This window comes from Anser cygnoides, chromosome 7, assembly GCF_040182565.1.
Source record: "Anser cygnoides isolate HZ-2024a breed goose chromosome 7, Taihu_goose_T2T_genome, whole genome shotgun sequence".
Taxonomy (NCBI): domain Eukaryota; kingdom Metazoa; phylum Chordata; class Aves; order Anseriformes; family Anatidae; genus Anser; species Anser cygnoides.
The window spans coordinates 28,436,648-28,462,120 of NC_089879.1; the positions used below are offsets into that span (position 1 = coordinate 28,436,648).

Consider the following 25,473-nt stretch of genomic DNA (forward strand, 5'->3'; position numbering starts at 1 on the left):
TAGGGCTACTGTTTTTATTTCTTTCTGCATCAAACCATTCCACGATATGCTGCTTTATTTACATGTGGTTGTTCAAAGGATTTTTAAGTACAGATTGTATTATTGATTTCCCAACTTTGGATGTATTACAGGAGCTGTTCTCATAAAGTGGCCAGCAGTTGTCTTCTGCAAATGAGCTATGCACAGGTGTATTCTTGCTCTTGCAGTGCCCTGCTGACTTTCTGGGGCTTCTGTAGTAGTATGGATCCTAGGTGTTTTGTCAAAGCTTTTCCTACAGGTCAGTCACAAAGTTGCCAAGTTTCTCCTGCGTTCTGTTGCAGAAATTCATTATTTTTATTTTTAAAATTTTTCATAATGTTTTACCCAAATCTACTGTGCTGCAGTTTATACTACTATTGTTATCTGTACTGACTGTGGAGAACAGACTGTTTTCTTCTGCATTTTGGCAGCTGTGATAGACTTGAGGACTGTTGCCCTGTTCCATTACTCATCTTTTCTTTAGGCTAAATGAGGTTGTGTTTTATAGACATCTGATTGCTCTTGTTTTCCGGATATTCATATCTTACTGTAAGTCGAGTAGCAGAAGTCAGTCACCATATATCTGGAGTTTTGCAAATCCTAAATAGAAGAGAAAGGTTGGTTGTTTTATTTTGCAGGCTGTATTTCTGCAGTCTACCTGCTGTTTGTCGTTTGTCCCATGTTCAAGTTGTAATGTTTTAAACCCTCCAGACCTCGTTGAAGAACAGTCTAATGACTTCTCCAGCCTCTTTGCTTGTTTTTTTTTTTCCTCCCTATCATTCGTGCTGAAATTCATTTGTTGTTCTTGTGTTGTTGTGTTTCCCCTAAACCATTCTTCTAGTCTTACATTTTATTTAATTTGACACAGTTTCCTCTTGACAAATCCAGATTGGTTTTAGTTCATATCATTACCTTCTGGGTGATCAGAAATTATTTCATGTGGGAGTCTTCAAGGACTGGAACTTAACTGGTGTACTGGGTTTACATGGCAAGATTTTAGTAGTGGAGAGCTGCAGGAGTGGCCTCTGTGAGCAGAGGCCAGCAGCTGCCCCATGCCAGATCACAGCCGGCTCCAAAGGGAGCTGCTACTGGCCAGAGCCGAGCCGTGAGCGATGCTGGTTGGGCCTCTGGGAGAGCACACTGAAGAAAGGGAAAATCTGTTGTGCTACAGCATCTGGGAGAGAAGGGGGAGAACCAGCCCCGCAGCCACCAAGGTCAGTGCAGCAGGAGGGCAGGAGGTGCGCCAGGCACGCAGCAGCAGTTCCCCTGCGGCCTGTGGAGAGGCCCCTGGTGGAGCAGGCTGTCCCCCTGCAGCCCATGGGTCCCACACGGAGCAGATCTCCACGCTGCAGCCCCTGGAGGAGCCCCCGGTGGAGCAGGTGGATGTGGCCTGGAGGAGGCTGCGGCCCATGGAGAGCCCCCAGGAGCAGGCCCCGGGCCGGAGCTGCAGCCCGTGGAGAGGAGCCCATGCAGGAGCAGGGGGTCTGGGGGGAGCTGCCGCCCGTGGGGGACCCGTGCTGGAGCAGTTTGCTCTAAGTTAGATTAATCTCCATATGCTGATTCTGTTACACCTGTGACAGTAATGGGTGACCGATATCCCTGTCCTTATTTCAACCCTTGAGCCCTTTATCATTGTGTTTTCTCCCCCCTCTTCTTTTGCAAAGGGGGGAGTGAGAGAGCAGTGTGATGTTTAGCTAGCTGTCAGTGCGAAACAATCACAACTGGACTGGCACAATTTTATCTCCTCTTCTTTAAAGTGCTTTTTATCCCCACGCTGTTCTCTCAAACTTAATACCATAGTTGCCCTTCAACAGACTTTTGGTATCTTGCCACTTTTCCAGGAGGTCTCAAGAAGGCTATAGCGGTTGAAATTTTAGCTGAAGCCTGTCATTCAGGTGTCCTGGCTTGAACTGCATGGAGTCTACCTGGATGTGCATATTTTAGTCCTCTGTAAGTTGTTCCACTTGGTTCCAGGGTGACATTCTGCGTATGTTTTCCTGTGTTCTACTTTGTGAAGTATTGACTGTTTAAAAGTTTAGGTTTATCAAATATTTTGGATAGAATTAGTGCTATCTTTAGAAGAACGCATTTATGTCTGCACAGAAGTGCTGTGCAGCCTTCCTCCTTCCCAGCCCCTCCACAAACAAATTCTATTTTAAAGCAAAACAAAATACAAAGACTGAAAGAAAAAGAAAAGAACCTTTAGTTCTTACACAGGTTTGAATCAAATCATACTTATTTGTCTGTTACTCTTTTGTTTTGTTTGCTTTTTAAAGGGTGAGACCAGGGCGCAAATAAGCAAGTTTGCAGTGCTGACTGGTATTTGTTCATGCTGTGTGTGTACATGCATGTCCAATGCTATTCACTGCTAACTGGCAAATTAAGAGAAACATTCAGCCTTGTTTTGTGGAGAACAGTGATTTCAGAGTTAAAGCAATAAATTCTTCCCATCTCCAGTTGACAACTTTTCCTAGAGGTTTAGTGCCTGAAATAGGACACGCTGCTCCAGCTGAGACCCAAGCAAAGCTGTATAAAAGAGATTCCTTCCGTATATCTTCAAGGCTGTTACTTCTGTTTATACATCCCTGGTATGGTATTTGCCTTTTGTTGACTTAGTTCAGCATGTCATACAATATGCACAAAACAGCCCCCTCACCCTCATCATCTCCAGTTCACAGTTACCCTGCTCTAAAGCAGGAGCAATACAATCCTCCTCATCCCCTGTACGCTGTGTGTTTAGTTTACCAATAGATCAGGGCAGGAATTGCCCTTGTGTTGATCTGCATAGGGCACTAATATTACCTGGCTTTTCAGGCATCACTTTGATGCAGCTATTCTATGATAATTATAGTTACTATATAGGTAGATATTTATATATATATGTGTATTACATTGCTCTTGCTAGGCCAAGAAAGAACTGGGTCTCCTGTGGACATTAATAGCTTTGTGAAATTTAAGCATCCACAACATTTCTGAATTCTTATAGTGGCAGTGAATTTTTGTTGTTGTTTTTGACCAGTCTGTGATAGTTACCTTTCCTGCGCTGAGGGTTCATTCCTACAGGTTTTTAGTGCTGAAGTTCCAGTAGCCAGACTTTCACTGTTTTGCCAAACAAAATGTAAATCTGTGTTTCTCAAGTGACCCTACACGATCTTTGATGTTGGTTTTTACTTTCAGAAAACTGAGAATTTTCACATGCCATTGTTTTCAGTCAAAATCTACAGATTGATACTTGTGTGTGAATTTACTCCTTGGAAAGTGAGAAAAACGTCATCTCTAAAATAGGTGTTTGATAATGTCCTGCCTCTTGTTATTGATTGTTAATGACTCTGCTTTTTAGACTTTTTCCCATAAAAGTCAAGTCATTGCTGCATGGAGTGTGCAGAACGCTTACAATGCTGAAATATTACTTGGGCAGCAGGTTGAGATTTTAGTGATTCCCTAACTTAATTATGGTGAGGACCCTTCCAGAATGAGACAAAGATGGTCATTCACGAGAAGAGGAATAATGAATAATTAAGGAGTCTCACTAAATGAGTTTCTTATGCTGAGAGTATTGTTTTGTTTGTTTTGTATTTTCATTTAATTTTTTTTCAGAAAATTAAGGATTTGTGTGTATTTTGGTGGGAACTAGGATCTTCACTGAAAATTCTGCATCTAACTTTGCTAAAATGGGACGTCTGTAATTAGAGTTAGAGGTAGAAATTAAGTCCTTTGCAGTTTTCGAGAGAGCTCAGTCTGCAAGTGTTGTGCTGGAAAGGGAAGGAATTGAAACTACTACTCCTTATTGGCTCATATGCACCTGTCTTCGTTGTCTTAGGAGTATTGGTTGTTACTAGTAGATTTTTTTGCATGTGAAACTGCTCCAGGGAAGTCAAGACTGAAAAATACCTAGCACACAGGTCAGTAAGCGTTTGTTTTTTTTTTTTCTTGTGATTTCTGTGTTTATGCAGGGCAAAAATTCAACAAAAAATTCAACAGTTGGAAGTCTCAGGGCAATTGAGAAATGATGAAAACTTCAGAGAATGCCTTTACTGTGACCTTTGCAGATGGCTTCATTTATTCGACAGTGTTTTATTGCAAAATAAAACAAGTAGGCTGCTCTCTGTGTGCAGAGCTTAGCAACAAGAAAATATGGGGACACTGGGTCACATTGTGCAGCCCCCTACTGTCGAAGGCAGGTGGGTAAAATAATGCACTTGATACAGCCATCAAGCTCTGCTTCTGCCCAAAGTTCCAGATGTTTTTCCTTTTGTGGCTGTGTCACAATGGGGAAGGTACAACAAATTTTTCATGGTCACAGATCTTCCTAAGGGCTATTAGCCCTTGATACACATTATGCAATGATTTGTGTGGAGGCTCGTATAGTCAGCATTTCTTTTAACCCAAAGTGTACATTTATGACTGCAACCTAATAAAATCAAAGCTGACTGGAAAATGACCCATTAATCGCAGACAAAGGTGTTGCATCTATTTGTGAGTGGCTCATCCCCCTCTTTGTTTGGCAGCTACATTTACTTAAGCAGATTCATTTATTACACTGCTGCAGGTGTCACAGTTGTGCAGCGGGATAGCTTTTTATGTCGCTTTTAATATGAGGCTGCTGCTGTTCCAAAAAAGGGACAGCAGGCATGGACTCGATGCCGAGTAACTTGAAATACCGCAAAGACGTTTCCTGCTGCTGTTTCGTGTTATTTTTAAACTACTTTGAGACAAAGTGTTTTCCATCTGAGACAAGCAGGGAATAATTCCTCTTGTCTCAGTTTGGGAACTGGCAGAAGTGCTTCTGAAATACACCCAAGGCCCGCCTTGAGCTCTGCTTTTGTTGTGTTGAAGGAAACCCCTCTATGGGCTCAGAGCAGACCTGATACAAAGCCTACTTTTAAACATAATCCCATGTGCTGGGATAACTTTTCCTGGCTGTGCAGGTGTAATTCGCAGGGGCATCTACCAGTTCCCCGAACTGAACTCTCTGTTTGGTGCCATGCAGCACCATCCCGCTGACCTCCCCAGTGTTCTGGGGCTGTGTTGGTAGAACTGGGGGAGCACGGCTGGCAAGGCAGAGCACAGCTCAGAAGTTAGGGATCTGGGAATGTTAACGTGCTGAATTGCTGATTTCAGAAAGGTATTCAAAAGTTCCAAATGGATTGAGAATTATGTCACTGATCATGATATAATATCAATCTCGGGTACAACTTTCAGTTGTTAACATGTTTGAAACCAATTTACTACCTTTTCATAGTGTGAGTGATTTTTGTTAGCATCCCTAGGACACCAGTACTCAGTTTGTTTCAGGCCTGGTTGAAGGCTGTTATTTAACTAGTAGGGAAGAACGTACAAAAAACTTTCAGAAAAGTGCATGTTGGTATAATTTCAGTGGTTCCCAGTAAATGTAGGTTTTTACCAATATTATTTTGGAGGAAAGAAGAAAAGAGAGAGGTTGTTTTGTGTATTAGCTCAGCAACAATTCGGACTAGAAATCTTACTGTGCTCCTTGCATCAGATACATTTCTTGGGTTCCTCCACAGTTGCATGTACAAACCCACTCAAAGTCTATATTCCAATTCATGTGTCTCTATAAATAAGTTACACCAGTATTTTTTTCTTAGTTTGCTGTGAGTCAGACATGAAACTTTCTTTATACTGTTTTTGCAGTACAATTAATATTATTTTGTCACTTCAGGCTTTTTGAGGCCAACAGAAAAAAAAATCCTCTTTCACAAGTCAGGGTTTGCAATCTCCAGGTATGGGGTACTCTGCAGTCTTCTGTATTCAGACTTTCTCCTGTGTTGGTGCACAAGTGCATTGTTTCCTCTGTCCCAGTTTGCAGGCAGATTTACCATGCCTGTATGGTGGCCCAGGACAGCTGAAGATTTACTGCCCCATTTTCTTTGCCTCTTAGGCCAGGGGTTTGAGTCTCAAGTCAGCTTTTGAATTGTCCCAGTTTACCATGCAAGTCTTAAAGGCAAACCAAAATTGGTAGTTTTCTTTAAATGTTGTGCCCTAAACTGGGAGTTAGTGAGGAGTTTGCAGGCAGCTCAGCCATCCTTGTACTGGGAGTGTGCTGGACTGCGAGAGGTGCACCTTAGTAGTAAGCCATTGTTAGGAATGAACAAATATCCTTTGGCCATTAGTACTATGTCCCCAAATTCATGTGATTTTTCCAAAGCTTTCTTAAACATATGCCATAAAGAAATTGAATAAGAAGTAATTTGTAATTCTATAAGATTCCAAATTTTGTAGTGTAACTTCAAAGGAGTTAAGGGACGAGCACTATAAAAGTGGTCTATAAAATGCAGTTTAGAGTTTTCCTTGTCTCCATGTACTACATGCATCCCTTTTTGACTGTCTTATGTTTCATCATACAGTTTCTCTGGGATTGTTACTGCCAAAGTAGAATGCTGATAGAAGAGGTAGGTAGTTGGGGAAACTTTACCTGCAAGGCAGCCGAACAGAAAGGCAGAACAAGCCCTTAACTTTAATTTTCCATGCATTTGTTACTCAGTGACCTCAATGCTCTTCTGTGTGTTTGAAGACTGGGTCCATCCTGCCCTAACACCAAATGTGTGAAAAGGAGGTAAAAGTAGACAAAAGCAAATGCTAAATAAGCTTTTAGTCTCACTTGTTTTTGTTTTTGAGATGCAAGGCCTGTTAGTCTCACATATGACTGCTGCCTGGTCTTAGGAGTCTCCTCTGAAGGGCTATTTTACGAGGTAACAGAGTTTCAAACAGCTTTTTTATTATTATTTTTTATTTTTTTTTAGCTAGAATTCTTATTTCTTTTTTCCATTCTATCTGTACAACTTGTTTTAATGTTTGGGAAAATGTACACATGCCCTGTTTACCAGTACTCAGAATGACCTTCTAGCACTGGATGTGTTTATAATCCTTCATTGATCCATGGTGATCTAAGCAGTCCAAATTTTGAATGTTTTTAATGGTGTTATGTCTACCATAATTTGTACCACATATTTTAATAGATCTATATTTTTTAGCAGATTATTTGTAAACCAATATTTTTATGATTGTCATTTTTTTGTGTTGCATACTTAATGTAAATATGTGATGACACCGTCTTTGCTCTATAAGCGTCTGAGTAATCAATAAATTAACTCCATTAATTAGACCACAAGCATGTTTTTCCCTGTAAGTTCCTAGGTTTTTCTTAACATCTGTCTCCATGTTGTGTGCTAATGTTGTTTTACAGTCTTTTGAGGGTAGTTTTAACAGTGTGACTACTAGGTTTAACTAATCCAAGTGACACATTTCACTTTCAAGTTGATAAAATCACTTCCTAGCTACTGTTACAATTTTGTGAGCTGATGATGCTAAGTAGACATTGTTGTTAGACTAACAAACTTTAATGTCCCATTGTTCAAGTAAGATACAGTTTATCATTCTCCATAACTTTATCAGGACCCTGTGGACTGTAGTGAAGCAGTCATTGGCATTTCATTAACTTTGTAATTAAGGGTGAAATCAAATAGCTTAATTATTTTACTGAAGTCTGAAAAGAAGCGCTTAATGAAGTTTTCTAGTACCTAATTCCCTTGAAGTGAGTTATGACATCTGGCATGAAAACCTTTGTGCTTCATCCAACTATCAGTCTGGCGGTGCCCTATCACCTTCCAGTGAATGATGCCAGTTCACCATTTCCCCAAAAGGAGAAATTCTACTGCATACACAGTCTCTTTTCCATAGGAGTCTGGATCTTTTATTCACACCTTTTTCATAACCTCTTTTCTATTTGAGTGTTTCAGCCTCTAAGCTACACAGAATCTCCCTAGTACTACTTCAAACTAGAAGGGATCTTTTTTTTCCCTTTTTTTTGGACTGTTGCTTTAATAGCTAAGATGTAATTTCTTAAAATCCTAGCTTGAAAAGCCTTTTTTTCCTCCAATTCCTGAAATCTAATTCAGGGGTTTGGAATCTACAGTTCAAGCCAGGGCTGTAGTACACATAATAAAAACATCTACGTGATTGGTCCAGTTGGTTAATTAGCTGCAAAGATACTTGGGGTGATGCAGGCTTGCCTGACAGATAAAATCCTTGCACTTATGCATATCTCAAGGGATTGGGCAAGTTCACTTATTATCCTCATTTATTAGAATAATTGTCATTAACAAAAGCTCGAGCTACTTTCCCTGTGCATGGAAATACAGCCTGTACATAGGTGGCATTAAGGCTTTTAACCTGCCTATGCACTGGTTATTTCTCTGCCAACATTTCAAAAAGTATGCTTCAAGTATTTTAAGCATACAATGCTTTAGAATGCATTATTTGTATTTTCATTTAATGAGGTTATTTAGACATAAATTACAGGCTAATGTGGTTGGTATATGGAACATCACAGGATTAGCGTGCAAGTGTAAATGACAGCAGTATTCACTTAATTTGTGGCTCGAATAAGAAGTTGGTTTTGTAAGGTAAAGGCTCGTGAGTCTTCCAAATCCAGATGGAAATGTGCTGGAATGAAAGAGACCCAACTCTCTGCAGTTCTGTTGAGTTTATTTTCAGTTCCGGTCCTTCATTAGTTTTTGAGCACTTCACAGTATCACAGTATCACAGATTTCTAGGTTGGAAGAGACCTCAAGATCATCGAGTCCAACCTCCGACCTAACACTAAGTACTCCACTAAACCATATCGCTAAGCTCTACGTCTAAACGTCTTTTAAAGACCTCCAGGGATGGTGACTCCACCACCTCCCTGGGCAGCCCGTTCCAATGCTTAATAACCCTTTCGGTAAAGAAGTACTTCCTAACATCCAACCTAAAACTCCCGTCGCAACTTTCGATTCCCCCTCGTCCTGTCACCAGGCACGTTAGACCAACCCCTACCTCTGTACAGCCTCCAGACTGTAGAGAGCGATAAGGTCGCCCCTGAGCCTCCTCTTCTGCTGAACAAGCCCAGCTCAGCCGCTCCTCGTAAGACTTGTTCTCCAGACCCCTCAAGCTTGGTCGAGACTCCTCGAGCACGTCCATGTCTTCTGTAGCGAGCCCAAAACTGAACACAGTACTGTGCGGCCTCACCAGAGCCGAGTACAGCACAATCACTTCCCTAGACCTGCTGGCCACACTGTTCCTTATACAGGCCAGCCTTCTTGGCCACCTGAGCACACTGCTGGCTCATATTCGACTATCAGTACTCCCTGGTCCTTCTCGGCCAGGCAGCTTTTTTGAGCACTTCCCTGCTAGTAACTGAGTTCTGTTGGAGAGGGGACTCATGTCAACTCTGTTTTAAAGAGGAAGAGCTGAGCTTCAGAGAATTACTTCCGAGGTCACGTAGACAGCTTGTGAGCTAGAAAGCAAAGCCCGAGGTGTAATTTTTATTTTATTTTAAGCATGAGGCAGTCTTCCATTTCCCATGAACACCTGACTGTTTCTCCACCAGCCTCCTTGAGATAGCTCCTCCAGCCCCTTAAACCAGCAATTTTGCCCAGTTTCTGTCTGCAGTAGGGCTCCTTTGGTACATACAGTGGAGTCTTCTCATTGCTGTCCTGTGCTTCACTGAAGAGCTGGGCCAAAATCCAGATAAACGCCTGAATGTGCCCTTTGACTGCTTGCAGTTATGTTCCTTGCACTACAGTTGAAAACATGTTCTGAGCATCATTGAGATACTCTTTTCATCTTTAAAAGCAGAAATGTGTTTATTCAAGCTTCTAGCACATGGAGAAGAGGGAATTTGCTACTTCTGATACAACACTAGGCATTGCCAAAGTGCAGCATTCCTCCTTCCACAACTTTGACGAGGCAGTATGTCAGCCTTCCGAAGAGGTTCGGAGGGGAGGAGTAGGGAGAGGTACATGGTGGTATGTGGGTACAGTGAGTTTCAGATACAGGCAGTAAGCTGTGATTTTACTGTATCAGAAGGAAAGGTCCCTAAGGTCACATAACTGTGGTTGGTCTCCATCCTCAAGCATTCCTTAAGAGTTGTCCCAAAGCAAACAACTTCTAAAACCTAGTTTATTAGCCTGTGAACAGTAGACAAACAGTGCATTATGTGCTGCCTTCTGGATAACGTACAGAATGCTCAAAGTAGTTTCTGTTTCGGAGATTTAAAAGGTTATTTTGCTCTTAGCCATGTCATGTGCAAACTAGTGCAGTGGATGCATGCCATTTACTGGACCTCACAGCCTGGATTCAGAAAACATCTCTCAAGTTCCAGGGAGGAACATTGACAGCCTCATGAGACCGCTCTGGATTTTGTTCTAAGTTCTGATGGTTCAATATGATTTTGCTAATTGCACTTAAATTCACATGTAACTGTTTTTGTTTTGCTTTTTTTTAAAATAAATTTTGTGTTCCTTCCCTCAGGAGAGGAATGCTAGTATTGTCTAAAATATGCTGATTCCACTTTCAGGAACTTTGGTTCTTACCTAAAATAAATGAGACTGCCTTAAAATGCTAGTCTTCATTACTACGAAGCACACTACTAGGAATACCGGGAAAGGTTAAAAACAGCTTTTTTTTTTTCTTTTTTGGCAAGCTGCTGATTGTTCATATTTGTATAGAAAAAATATGGTTCCTTATTTACTAGATACTTGCTCTGTGTTCATACTAGTAAAAGATCCTCCTGCAGGCCTGTAATACTGCTGCTATTTTACCTCCCATAATGAATATTCAAAAGCTGCAGTCATTGAGGACTCAGGTGGCAAAAATAGTAAGATGATTGAAGTGAGCCTTGACATAAAAGCCTAAAAGTACATTCCTAACTACATGGAAATAGTGCTGATTCCCCTTTCTGACCACGTAAAGGATGGTGCCAGGAAATCTCCCATGAATTAAATGCCTCTTTCACATACTAGCATGATCGCATCTTTCTGTATGATGTGTTGTAATAAGTATGTTTAAAAAAAAGGAAAAAGACAACAGGGCTTTCTGTAATCCTCTCTCACCAAATGTATCGGAATTGAAAAATGGGTATAAAGGACACAGTGTTAAGATATGGCAATGCATGCATTGTTTTCTACATAATGCAGTCAGGGTCTCCATGGTAAAAAGAAATTTTTATTTTATTTTTTTTGTCACCATCAGCAGTTAACCTAAAGTAGGAGCTGCTCCATTTCATTATAGGTTAAATGACTTTCCACGCAAAACTGGCTGAGAAATGTAAATCATTAATGCTATTTTTTTTTCATGGGTTTTTAAAATGTGCTTCAGGATTAGTGAAGAAAATGCAGCACAGCATATGTTATTGTTCTGGAATTTTTTTTAATAGAAAGCCCTGCTTTTCAGCATTCCCCCTTCAGTGGAGTCACTTAGACACTTCCAGCTGGTGGCAGGGGATACAGCCATAATACAGCTTTCTCTGTCCCAGCTGTCTTTTTCATTACGTTAAATGCATTACGATGGCTGCAGTGTTTTATAAAGGTTCAGGTACAGAAAGGTACAGGAAGAAATCTGCAACTATGTATTTTTGTAGTGACTGCAAGCTTCTGTGAGATCTCTGAATCCTGAATGTGTTCCTGGCTCTGGTCACAGATTTCCTTCCAGTCATTGGAACATTTGCTGTAAGGGCTGGTTAAAGGTGCCCGAGGAAATCACCTTTTACAAGGGAGCATTGTTGTAAAGGATTTCTAATGCATTATGGCTCACGCAGCATCACAGTTAAAGAAAAACAGGGATTTAGAAATTAATGCTGATGAAGAAACTGAGAAAAAAAGAAAACACAGGAAAAGATCCCGGGATCGGAAGAAAAAGGTATCTAGATCTGTGCCAAATTGTGACAGGGTTTCTTTTGTTTCAATTTTCTTACCTTGCAATTGAACTATCAAAACTCGTTCTTGCATGTAACGTGATAGCTGTCGTAGTAATTTGTTAACATTATAAAACGGCATTGATAACTACAACTGGGGGGTTTGTAAAGCAATTGAATGTTTAATTGGATATTAGTTGAATGCAGTGATGATGCAGAAGGTGTGCATTCATTTCACAGATAAATCACTTGTGTTACCTTGATATGCAAACTGTCTGTGAGTTGAAAGTAGTTTGTAACCGTGATGTGAGGTAAAATGCTGAGCTTTCTCGTGGGTTTAACAGAATAATAGTTAAGCCTTACATACATGTACTTAAGGGGAACGTGTGTGGAGGAAGATTTTTTTTCTTTGTGTTGGGACTGTGTCACATGCTTGGCTTCTGAAACATCCATTTTTGGGATAATGTTACAGAAATAAGGTGTCTTATTGTTTCTATTTTTTCTTCAGAGCGAACTGTGTTACAGAATTCAGCCACAACAATCTGTTATTAGCAACTTTCTATTGTTAAGGAAATAGGTGACAGATCTCAGAGCCTGTTTTTTTTCTTTTCTTCTGTAGATTTGTCTTAGATGCAGAAAATCCTCCAGCATACTAGGACCTGAAAAATTCAGCAGGCACTGCATTGCTCATTGTTCAGTTAAGGAGCTTCTGTGTGATTCAAGCCTGACTATTTTTCTCCGAGGTATCAGGCAAAATAGTTACAGTTTGTGGTGTAATGACAGATAATGAGGACAGCCAGTTTGACTGCTCTGTGGATGTCCTTAAAAATGACACCTTATACCCTGCTCCACCGAAATAAGGCCCTGCCATGATTTTTGGTTGTGTTTCATGGCAATTTTTTAAGAAAATATCAAGAAGCCTGTTGTCTTAAGAGAAACCTGGGCATGTAGTATTTCTGTGTGCCTTTGTGAAATCCCCCTAAGGGGGATTGGATAATCTTCATATGCTTAGAGAAGCGGTGCATGTGCTTCCTAAATGACATGTAGATTTCCTCTAACATATGTGCATCTTTTGGTTGGGTGAGAGTCAGCATTTCCTTGCCCTTTTCTCTTATTCCTCTGTGGTGGCAGTGCTATACATAATGAAAAGCACTAAGAAACCCACTGCCTTCTGTTCTAGTGAACACATTAGGAGACCGTTTAGATGGCTGCAGTGAATGTACTGCAGCAAGTTAGCTGTACATATTTTTTCTGGGTGAATGTATATGTAAAGATCTTCTGAATCATCTCCCAATATAAATGGAAGTGTGAAAAATAAGATTCTGTCTTGGGGCCTTGCTGTTTGAAACTGGCCCGAATTAGTAATATTTTTTTTCTCTGCTGTTTAGGTTCTGTGCAGGTCTGTAATGTAGCTGCCGGGGTGGGTTTCCCCACCCCAGCTGAAAAGGACCACAGCAGTTGTGCATTTTAGGAGCTGGTTGTCAACCCATATTTATTTACCTATGGGTTGTGAGTTACAATGTATAGTTTGTTACCTCTGCTTGTGGTGTAGGAAGCCCACGTTGTACTTGATGTACTTAAGTTTAACAATAGTACGCTTGCCAGTATACATATACTGTCTTTGTGTGAGGGTGCTTTGGCACAGTTTGTAATTAGAGCAATGTAGAAGGGATGTGCCAGTGAGAGGCACTTGATTCAGTGAGGTGAGACAATTGCTTTGTGGACAAAAATGCTTTATTGTTTATAAAACGTAGTGCTGTAAAATGGAAATCTCTTAGCAACCAGAGTGGCACATGGATAAATATCAACCTATTAATCTCAAATGCCTGGATTTTTTTTCAGTATTTTATTTCTGCATCTTAAGAGTGAGATAAAATAGAGTTTTCACTCTATCAAAGACTTTCATTGTTTTTTTTCCTTTGTGTCATGCTGGAATTTGGTAGCTTGTTCCAATTTCTTTCTGGACTTCCATAGCACTCGGCAGATTCAGGGTGGGTAGAGGCTATTAGGAGAATGGAGCAAAACCCAGCAACTTTAACATTTATATATTTGGGCATCAGTATACCTACAGCAAAAAACGGTTTGCCAACCGGTATGTGGGGCGTAGGAAGTCCAGTAATTGTGGTTTGTCATTTTGTACTTTCCTGACTATTTAAAACATTTTCCCCCCATTTTTTCCACTATGAGTTGTGAGTCACTTCTTGTTCCTCTGCACCACCCACAAGCAAGCAGTACTCGTGGTTTTTTTTTGTTGTTGTTGATCACATGATACTGCACAAAGCTAACCCTTTGCCTAAGCAGCATACAGAGCTTTAGGGTCTTCCAGGCACATTGGTAGCAGCAATTAGTGCTAACATTTCTGGATGATTTATTCAGCAAGGTGACCGAGGCAACCAATGGTTAGAAAGTAAGGCTGGTGGGAGCACGCATTGTCCTAGGCTGGACGATGCCAGCAATGGTCATGCTGATTTGTGTCCCTGAGTAGTTTTAGCATTGCAGTCTGAGGTTAATATTTCACAGGTTTTGACTGGTTAAGCAACTTCGAGTGTAATAATGTTTCTATTAAGGCTTCCTTCAATACTTGTATGAGAGAGATGACCTTTTTAAAAATATGCAAAACAAAACCCTGTATTATATGCAATCCCACTTTATTTCAAGCTGAGATTTTCCGAATTGCTGCACTTCCTCTGTAGAAACACAGTGCTTCTGTGCGCTGCGGGCCCACTACGGTGTGTGTTTGCTTGAATTCAAGACGTTTCTAAAGATTCAGAGTCTAAATAGTTTAGTTCATACAAGAAAAAGATGGGACCAAGAAATGCAGCAAGTACAGTGAAGGATTTGCATTATACAGTTTCCAGTTTATTCTGTTCAATTTTATTTTACAGCTTCAAGCAATCCTGCTTCTGGGTGGTTGTGCAGTGTCCTACACTGCAAGTATTTTGAGTATACCCAAGGACAGACTGCCTTAAATGACACCTCAGAACAAGCCAAGACACCTTTAATAATAAGTGTTTGATATGGTTTGCTTGATTCCTTATAGTTTGGTTTGTGAAAAGTAGAAATTGTTTATCCTGTAGTAATGTCTGGAAGGAAGTTACTTAGTGCCATTCCTAAAATAGTTTTTTTTTTTTTTTTTTCCTTCTGTACATAATAGCAGAGAAGGGTAGGTCTTGGCACATACTCAATGATTTATGTTTTATGCAATATTCAATAAGACTGAAGTGGTTTCCGTTTGCCTGTAGTGTTCAGGAACTAGCATGTTCTTTGGGGACACAGAATAGCACGATCATGATGCAAGGCCTGTGTGCTGCTGTCTCTGAGATGTTGAAGGCTGCTGCTGTCACATCCACTGCTACTGCAAACTTGTGGGTAGCAGGGAAAGTAATAGATGCTAATGTTCCAAGTCTTGGCTATTTCATCTTGAGACTCGTGGTGTTTGAAGGTGTTACAACTTCCAGGTGTGCTGGAAAAATTGCTCAGGACTATCCTACTGGTTAAATTTAAATGCTGTCAGCAGCGATGGACCTGTAGGTGTGTGGCTGCTGGCGGGGCACAGAGGAGCTGGCCCACCTCCTGGGCTGGGCTGCTGCTCGCTGCCAGGGCCTGCTGGGGCTGCTCAGGTGAGCAGGGCTGGGAGCACCCCTGGGTGGTGGGACCCCAGGTGGGCTGCAGCACGAGGGGCTGCTCTGTGATCTTAAAAAGCAGTTGGTATAGAATTGGTGCGGTGTTCACGTGCATCGAAGCCTAATAGTTACCAGGTAAAGCTAGGAGGGTGAGCTTCAAAGCTTTAAACTCAGAAAGCAAGTGCAAATCACCATGTATTTTAAAATTTTTAATCTCATGATTTTCAAACAAATCTGCGGAACAGTGAGATTTACTTTGTGGTTTCTGAACAGTTGAATTTGATAGTAGCAAATCTAAACATGTAGGGCACAAATGATTGTGCCTTAACTCGTTTGTGTTAAGGCACAAACCCTGAAGGTATTGCGCAAACGCACCTGGGAGCATGATGTCACAAAGGAGAGGATGTAGATTAGAACATGAAGGAAAAATTGTTGAAGTCGATGGATCTTGCTGAGGTGCTAGGAAAACTTGGATCATGTCCTTGATTTTGGACATGATGCTCCCTGTCATAGGCAAATACTAAAAAATTGCAGGACATTTTGGTAGATATTCAGGATCACTGGTGGACGTGGTATCTACTAGCAGCAGTGAGTTCTTAGCAGCTGGAGTTCTGTTGGTGAAAGAGTGTTTCTATTCAGCTGACAAAAACAATTATTTCTTTGAAGATGACCCCCCAAATAATGAAAAGATTGCATTGTATTGTGTGGGTAGCACTACAGCATCATTTGAAGTGGGCACTGTGCAGTGTTACTTTCTTGTTTATAAACCCAGAAAATGTTTTGTGCTGTTAGAAAATTACATTTAATCGAGGCAGGTTTTAGAACGTTCTCACCTCTTCCTCTGCCTCCTTGATGTCTCAGGATTGGGCAACTGCCATGGATGGCTATTAGTTGTTATGGAAATGTCAGTTTGGGTTATAAACCACATTATATTTAATTAATGTTATCAGCTCATGGTGGGAGGAGATGGGGAGGACATAGGACTTAACAATAGGTGATCTTTCCATTATAGGAAGATTGTTAAATGACTAGATTTAGAGCTGGACTCTCAGTGAGTGTAAATCAATACTGTTTCAGCTACCTGGATGGTATTAATGGAGTCTTTTATTCTTCTGTCTTTTCCACCTAGGCTGGGCATTATTTGTACTTGGGGGTGGGGGGGGGGGGGGGGAGGGGAGGGCTGAGGGCTGAGAGGAGGAGGGGCAGAGGGAAGTGTATCTTCCAGGGAAAATGGATGCTTTTGAAGAAGAAGAAAGTTGAAAAAGGTTATTTGGTGAACAATGGCTAAAAAAAAAAAAACAACAAACCAACAAATCTTGTGATTATGAATATTCAGCACTGTTCCAAAAGTCAAAGCCCTGCTAAATGTTGTGCGTGCTATAAAGTTGCCTGAACTGTGTCTTTGGGATGAGTCCCAGGTACTTTGATACAATTCCTTGCCTATTCAGTAAATATTTGTGACTGTGAGTCAAAATATTTGTGACTAGTGTAACTGACTGAGCACCTGCTAAAACTGGCTGTTAGACTCAATTAGCCCTTGTCTGACTTGGCTAGGGTCTGCGTTATTGAGGTGTGGTGTGGGTAGAGGCAAGAAATGGAGAAGAAACAAATTTGAGTTGAATTTAACTTCCGCTCCGGCCTTCCCCCTGACTTAATTCGTTTGCAAAGCCTAATGCTTTCCTGTGTTGATTTAGATGGGAGTCAGAAGACAGGGCACTGCTGTTCAGTCAGTCATACAGCTGTTGGGACCACCGGTGGAGTGGTAATGGGGACAGCTGTGGTGCTAGCACAGGAGTTCTCTGCGAAGGGGATGGAACCAGGCCCAAAGATTTTGGTTGGCCCTGTGGGGTTGGAAACCTCTTAGCAACTCTATGAGGTAATGCCTCCCCCCAGCTAGACTGGGATATGTGGGCGCCCTTTTAGCTAATGAGCTCGATTTGGACAATACAGCTGCCCCACATTGTTCCTGCCTTCAGTTACCTAACATAGGCCATAGCCCTTTATATTTAATGGAAAAAGCTAGGTGCCTTCAGAGGAATTCAGTGCATGTAAGTAAGACAATTTACAGCAGTGCCCTCATTTTCAAATGTATGAGTATCCTCCAGCCCTTCAGCTTCAGCTGTGAGCTATGGGCATTTGGGCATCCTGTAAATCAAGCCCTGGCATCTGTGGTGCATGTTTGGGATCGTATAACATGCTTAAAAACTGTTCTAATATGTCTGCTGCCTGAGTGGACTGTTTTTGTGAGCTCAGCTTTGTTGGCTGGCACGTTGGTTAGTTAAAGCTAACCTAGAAGAGGTAACGTAGAAGAGGTTAGCTTTTGGTTTTATTTTTGGAGAGATGGAAATCACTGTATGGAGTCTGGAAAGGGAAATACAACGGAATGCTTCTTTAGTATTTATTCAAGTAAGACTAATGTGGGCAGGAGAACTAGAGTGAAAGAAAAGGCTTGTTTTGCTAATTGAAAAAGAAAATTGCTCTGAAATGTGTTTATTTAAAAAAAAATTAAGCTGATGTTTCCCATTATTTACAAAGCTATGACTTAAGTATTGAGTTCATCCCAAGTGAGGTTATTAGTGCTCTGAGATGTTCCCAAGTAGTTTAACACCTTTGTGTTATGTACCAGAAATAAAACTTGATACTGCCTTTGTAGTCACAGAAGGATGCAGGACACATTGTATTGCTTCATCTCCTTCATCTCAGCAAAATCTTAGAAAATTTTCTTTGGTTTACTTGAATGAATTGAAATATAGTTTACCCAACTGTTTGTTAAGCTGTTATATTCTGTTAATAATAACTGTTTTGTTAACAGTTTTGAATTTTAGTTTATTGGGCAGGTGAAGGGTCTAAGATGTTGTGCTATAGCAATTTATGTATCAATTTTAAATGTTTGTAGTTCATTTTAATATCTTTCTAATCCTTCCTTGGAAAACATCATTAAAGAGAAAACGACAAGGTACAAGGGATTCAATTATGCTGTGCTTTTTATTGTACAAATGCTGATCTCCCATTTTAGGCAGAATATAGCCTACTCCCTATTTATCCAATTGGAATTAAGAGGACTATAGAATTTGTTACTTCTTGTTAAAGTTGGTGGTATCCTAGGCATCTGTTAACACATTGATTGTGTTCATGAGCACAAGAAGGAAATGAAGTTCTGTACCTTAACCAGGTATTTGCTACCCAATCATGGCAAATGAAACAGACACAAAGTCAGCATTTATTTTGTGAGTGCGGCATGCTATTTATCATAGTGCCTAGTGGGGGGCTCAGCAAAATCTGTCAGTAGTGTTAAACATGGTGTGTCTGGTGACCCCTTCTCTAACCAGAGACAGGAAGGCTCCTGAGGTGCCTTATGTTTCACCCGTGGAAGCAGTCCTTTGCACAGTGCCAGAAAGGCTGTGGTCTTGCTGCTTGTCTCCCTTGTGAGGGAGGGGATGGGTATGTCATGTTGATACCTGATCCACTGTCAGTGGAAATCAAGGAGAGAGCCTCTGATTTTTCACTTTTCTGCAGAACATTCAGTGATGGCTTGGAGAAAATTGTGGTTTGTAAACTCTGAGCAAGTTCCTGAATAGCTGTCAGTTCTGGTGCTTATTGAGGGAGAAATCACTGGGCACTATGTAAGCTTTAATTATGTTCATGTGTTCCACATCCATTTGTACTACCCCTTTAAATGCATATACGTAGGCAGGATGAGGCTATAGTATATCATTACTTTTATTTTTGAAAGCAGGAAAGTCTATCCCTTACTTTTTTCCATCCTGTGAAAACTTGTAGCTCTGAACTACAGTCCTATCTTTAACCCTGTGTCCTCTGTCTTTTGAAAAATGATTTTAAGTATCCCAGCTCTGCTGGAATAAGAACTGGGAGGGAAACTGCTGGATTCTGAAGTGCAGCAAAAGGATTTCCAGTAGCTGCTGAAGTAGTTGTTGCATTATTGTATTTAAAAGTAAGCACAATGATTATGCAAATCTTTGAACAGTGGTAGGCTACAACAACTAGTAACCAATCTGAATTCAAGTACTCTCATAGTTCACCAGTACTGAGGAATAACCATAGGGTGTAACAAGTACTTTTCTCCCTAATGATGTAGTGATCTGCCAGGCTGAGGATGGTGCTCTTGTAAACAGCTCTTTGCATGGCAGCTTTGTGCTCTGATCACAGAAGAGTTCTGAGTACAGAAATTCACTCCCTCTAAAATTAAAGGATTTATATACAGCAAAACACGTGTGTAATGCAACCACTATGTGAGTGAGTTTGCATTTACATGGGGCAAGTGGCAGTCAGGGATTCAGTTGTGACTCCCCATCTGTGTGCCTTTGCACCAGTCCATCCATAGCCTCGAGCTGGGCATCTCCAAACTTTCCCTGTTGCCTACAGAGAGCCTGTGTCTGTGTTAAGCAGCACTTAGGCTGGGAGAGGTTGCATGGTGCTGCAGGTGGTTTCACTTTCGAAGCTTGTTCCTTTCGTTCCTGTGCAGCAGCTCCTTGGATGCCAGGCTCATCCCGTTGCCTGAGCTGTTGGCCAGGCTGGGTCCTGAGGGAGAAGCTTTCCACAAAGTTGTTAGTGGGGTTTTCAAAAATACACAATATGGTGGAGTATATAAATAATTTGTTTCTCCATGAATGTAGTTTATAGTGGGATTCTGTTTCTGCTTTAAATGAAAATATAGTTTCAAAAAACGAATCGTGAAATAGATCAAGAAGTTAAACAATACTTTTCAAGCATCTGCCACTTTCCTGAAATTTTTCAAATTAGAGCATCACCAGAAATTTTTACATCATATTTGGAGTTCAGAACTGCAACTCCTAGTACCTGCCTTCCAGTTAGAGCACGACGATGTGCATGTTCTAGAGATCTTTCTTAAAGGCAGTATAAAAACGAGCAATCAGTTATGCTATCCTGTCTGTACCCTATAATAAGCTGTACTTTTAGATGCACTTTTTAGTGTTGGTAGAAGATACAGTAGTGGAATTCACTTTGTCCACCACATCAGTTCATTTTCTGGGGGATTGCTCTTAAATTTCAGGACCTGGAGTAACTCTGTCGTTGACTTCCTTCAGCTAAGCGAGGCCATCCCATCTAGCTGGGCAGTTGTCCTTCACAGTGACGTGTCCTGTATGTTGTACCCAAGCTTACCCATCTGGAGGTGGCTTCCCATGTGTTCTTGCAACCTGTAGAAAACCAAAGCTGTGCAACGTCCACTGAACATATATTCCCACTGCTTGTCAGCACAAGTTTACGGGGCATTATAGCAACAAAAGGCAAAGGAAAAATTAAGCCACTGACTCTAGCTGCGGTATGTATGATTACAACCCTGAAAAAATGACTTAAAATTAGTTTATCTTATATATGTAAGCATTCATAGCTCTGGGCGAGATTCTTTCATGGGCTGAATAATTTTATTTTCTACCACACTTCATTTTCTTTTTCCTCTAACTGCATTGTTGCTCCTTCTGGACACTACCATGGTATCTCTGAAACTGCAATGATTTCCCATTCATTAATCACTAGCTTAATGTTTAGCATTTACAGCCATCTCATCAGCTAAATTTACCATTGGCCTGCGAGCAGGTATCAGCATCTGGGTGATCTGAGTCTCTAACCTCTTCTCCTGCCCACTTGGGATTTGTATGAATCCAGCAATCATCTCTGGTGCTGAAGCTCATGTGTTTTCATGCCCAGGCTGCAGTAAAATTAATGCAGATATTACTCAGATATAGATTGCTGACTAGATAGTGAAGTGAATAAGCCTGAAGTGCTCTTCATGCCTGAGGATGGAGATCCCCCAAAAGAAGAGATGCATATACCAAGCCCCTCATGATGCAGCAAGTTTAAAAAAAAAAAAAAATGGGTGGGGGCTCAGTGTGTGTGAGTAAATGCAGCATTTTCCTGTACTGCTGAGGAAGCCTCTCAAAAGAGTTTTTTTTTGGCAGGCAGTAGCAGACTTTATGTTCTGGAGGGTGGCTGTGGACAGTTTCGTTTTTCTTATACAAGACTCTGAAAAGTTAAAACATCCCACTGTGAAATAATGCTGAGAAGTGGGTGGGAAAGGTTTCCTTTATTACATTTTTACCATCTAAGCAGAGAAAACATTTTCAAGGAGAATCAGTGAATGCGCTGTATACCTGCAGTCCTAGTTTTTCATGCCACTTGATTTAATCTGAAACCACCAGCACTTTGAAGCTGTTAAACATCAAAATTCTGATAACTAAAGACTGCTGTTTTTCTACCAGTCTGAAAAGATTAAAAAGATGTTGAGAGGAAAGCGTCTTATGACAGTGGGTGCGCAATCAAAGTTCCTAAGTAGGGCAGCCTGAGGAACAGTGAATGCTTTTTAACTTCTATGGGAAATTGTATTTTGTTTGATGTGCATATCTTATGTTTTCCTGTCTACCTTTTTTGTAATATCAGAATGTCTGGTAACATTAAAAAAAAAGCTTAGTAAATGTTTTGCACACTCAGCACACGCTACCCACATAAAAGATAAAAGTATGCAAACCTCCAGGTTGTTGAAGAAACAAAAAAGGGCAGGGGCTTCTCCCACCGACTCTTCCACTGGTTTACTCTTAAGCAAAGTATTTAATTTCTGGTTTTCCAATCTAAAATATTTCCATATTTTTCTACTTCTGCACTTTAAGGATCTGTTTTCAAATAACAAACACCAACTATTTTTCTTTTCCTGTTGCGTTTTGCATACCTCATGTGAGGATGGTTGCTACTCAGTCAGGCCCATGCACAGTTTATATTTTTAATGACCTAAAAGCTGTTCTGTGTTGCCCTGGTATGTGACTTCTTGGTCGTGTCCACCCAGGGACATCTTTGCTGGTACCTTGTCATGCTTCTGGAGGAGGAATGTTTTTTTGTTTGTTTGTTTGTTTGTTTGTTTTACAGAAGTGTGTGCTTTTTAAAAATCTTTTATTGGAGTGGAAACGTGTGGTACGCTATACCAAGACATTGGCTGAAAGGCTGCTTTAGTTCCACTGATCATATAGCCAAAGTTTCATGAGAAACACATTATTTGCAGAGATTTTGTAAAGCTTTCCAAATTGTTTCCATTTAACACACCTGATATACGGAATAATCATCAGAATTCTGGTATTAAAGTGCATGAATTTAATCTGAAATGGTTAAATGTACTGGAGTTTCTAATGTTTGTAACTTCTTGTTGACCTATGTGCCTGTTACGCTTGGAGCTAAACTCATTGAATTGTGGTCAAGTCATAGGTCCAATTAGAAGAACCACTGAGCATAAGCAATAAATTCAGCTTGAAAGGCCACATGCACAATCTGCCTTGGGTCGGGAAGCCAAGAGACGCTGTGACCAAACAAGATCCGCAGGGGAGCTGTTCAGAACTGTAGCCCGTTGTTCCCAAAAGCAAAGCTGCACATTTCTCCTTGTTTACTACCAAATGCAAATGAACAAAACTGGTGACACTTCTAAATCGATTTGAAGGAAGATGAGAATAAAGGAATGGAAGCATGAGAAACGGCCTTGATGTTGGGAAAAGGGAAGTTATGCAGGAGTGGCTGGGACAGCTGGCCCAGTTTATTTTTGTAGGGTTGTAAAGAGCTGTTGGGAGCTGAAACCCTTGTTACGAGGAGCTCCTTATTCATTTGCGACACCTTGCACAGGTGAGGTGGGTAGATAAAACCCTGGCTGCAACAAACCATTCATCTCTTCCATCTCTGTTGGGGTCTGGGCTGCAAACCTTGCTGAATTTAGGAGGGTCTGCAGCTCCTTGTGGGATGGTGCAGATAGGCTCTGCAAGCACTGAAGGTGTGATATGTGGCCAGTAAAGGTGGCTAAGGGATGGCTTTCCTCCTTGCGAGCAATAGTGGCATTACAAGCAAGCATAGTGCTGCCTGCAGGACCGCTGAGCTCTGATTTCACTGCTGCTGTGGGATTGCAGTCGTCTTTGTGAAACCCCCCTTCCCTAGGCAGAGATGCTGGCCTGTTAGGGGCAGAAATTCAGGCGTGGAACGAGACAAATGATAAAATCCTCTAGCTTTATATAGCAGGGTGAGAAATTTAATTGGTTGAAGGACATCCAGGAGATTGCATCTGATTAAGTCCTTGAAAATATAAGATCTTTTATCCATTGCCTGGTTATGTGAATTTACACCACAGATATACAGCTTATTGCATTGTCAAGGTCTGCTTACAGAGAGGTAACCACAAATTAATCAGGGCTTGTCAGTTTTAAGATACTTCTGATACGAATTTGAGCATTTCGCTTACACCTACAAAATGGCAATTGTTCCCTAAAATAGCAGGCTGCTAAGCAAAATAATTTTTAACCCTTAAAGTTTAGGGGAGAAAATGAAATTCATATTCACTCTGCTCTTCTTTGCTTTGCAGTAAAATTTTCTCACATTTTCTTGACAAGTTAGAATCTCTGTCCTAGTTTTGACAAGATGCTCTGCTCTCTGTGACTGCCTGTTTCCTAGAAAACAGTTTCTGAAAAAGGAGCAAAGGTGATATCCTAAAAGGAAAATAAAGTCATGGGTTATCTTCATATTAAAGCTAGACAATATCTTAAGGAAATATTGATGAAATATACAAATAGGGGGGAAAAATGGGGGTTGGGGGGCGATAAAACTTGTGAAGCTAGCAGCAGAAAAAATTATCTTAGCTTTCTGTGTCTTCCAGTGGGATCAGATTTGTCTCATTTATTCAAAATATTTTTGTTTGTGTTTTTTCAGAAATATGTATGTTAACTAGTGGCAGTTGATTTTGTTAATGTCAGTTATTTTATGCATTTCTTGTTCAGATGAATATTCAGTCCTTTGCCTCTTGGATAGCTTTGCTCATGCAAACGTAAATGGAATATATGAAGTCTTATTAATATGAGGACTGCCTGGAATCAGTTTTGTTTCATGGGCAGTCAGTTATTGTGATGCACTAAACGTGATTTGTCTACAGTTCTTACATTTGGCAGTTGCAGATTTCAGCTGCATAGCTTTAGGGAGGATTTTCTAGCAGTACAAGTTAGGTCTAATGTGTAACAACCTTATTTTGAATACATCCTGCTGTTTGATGAAGAGACATTTATGGCTGCTCAGAGGAACGGTGGTGGCAGGAGAGGTCAAGGTCAGAGGTAACTCAGGGAGTGCGTGAACAAGCCTGCCAAAGACAAGGGGCACTTCCTGCAAGGGGCAGAACCGCAGTGTTTAGTACCAGAGCAGTGATAGTGTTTGATGTCAGTTTTTCTTCCATAATGAGGAAGTGCAGTTACATTTTGTGGGGGACTTGGTTGATGGCTGCACTGGCATTGTGTGGTAACCCAGTGCAGGGAAGCCAGTGGAGGAAAGCTGTTGTCCTTCAGCCTTACTGTTATTAGCATACTTCCCGTGTATTTAGAGAACACTTTTCTTCCATTCTGAAGTATTGTAAACATTAAGATTGGGCTTAAAAAGAAGCTGCATGTCTTTTACATCCAGTCACTGTGTACTTGGAATGACTTCTAAAAACATGTCATCCACGGGCCATGGCGTGTGCTCCCTTTCCTGATGCTGCCAAATGGAGTGGGAGTGCATCGAACACCTTGTAGTACAGACCGCAAAACGAAGGGAACCCACCTATCTCATCAGAAAGAGAGAATTTAAATATATTTCCCCCCAAAGAGCTAAGTTCCTTTGCCTTTAATCAAGGAAAGCTTCACTTTGCTTTGATTTTGAAAACCTCTAGTTTCAAAATATGTATTGGATATTGCAATTAAAATTCATAAGGAAAAGCACTGCTAAGTGCTGGCCACAGATTCTAGTTTTCAGAAAACAAAATATTTTGCAACTTCATAGGCTAATCAGCTTTATGTATTGAGTTGACAGAAAAGCAAAACTTTGTGCAGCTCCTGCTTCCACTTTCAGCCAGAGAATCAGATACTAAGAAGGTATACCGCTGTTCCTTAAAGCTCACAAATGACTAAGCAGACAGCATGATATCTTTGGTTCTGTTGTCATGGGTCTGGTTAGTCAAAAGTGCTAAATATTCTGGCACTAATCCAGCAAAGTACTTAAGTGTGCACTTAAACTTAAGCCTTTTTGTAATTCCACGGAGTACATAGGGAGCACTGTGTACTTAAAACTGAGTCTAGTCTTACGTGATGTGGTGAATGGAGGCCATAGTGTTTA

At 40.9% G+C, this 25,473-nt stretch overlaps 1 protein-coding gene across 11 annotated transcripts in view; it reads left to right on the forward strand.

The window, feature by feature from the left end:
• The window catches only part of ANK3 (ankyrin 3), a 365,999-nt gene that overhangs the window by 151,842 nt on the left and 188,684 nt on the right, over positions 1–25,473 (forward strand). The window contains exon 1 of one of the 11 annotated variants that reach the window (XM_067000756.1): positions 11,098–11,718. The exons of 8 other annotated variants lie outside the window; for them this stretch is intronic. In XM_067000756.1, the coding sequence (XP_066856857.1) occupies positions 11,605–11,718 (114 nt within the window). In that variant the 5' untranslated portion in view covers positions 11,098–11,604. Of the gene's footprint in view, positions 1–11,097; positions 11,719–25,473 lie in introns of those variants that run through there. 2 more of the 11 variants (XM_067000747.1, XM_067000758.1) reach the window with 2 other exon arrangements.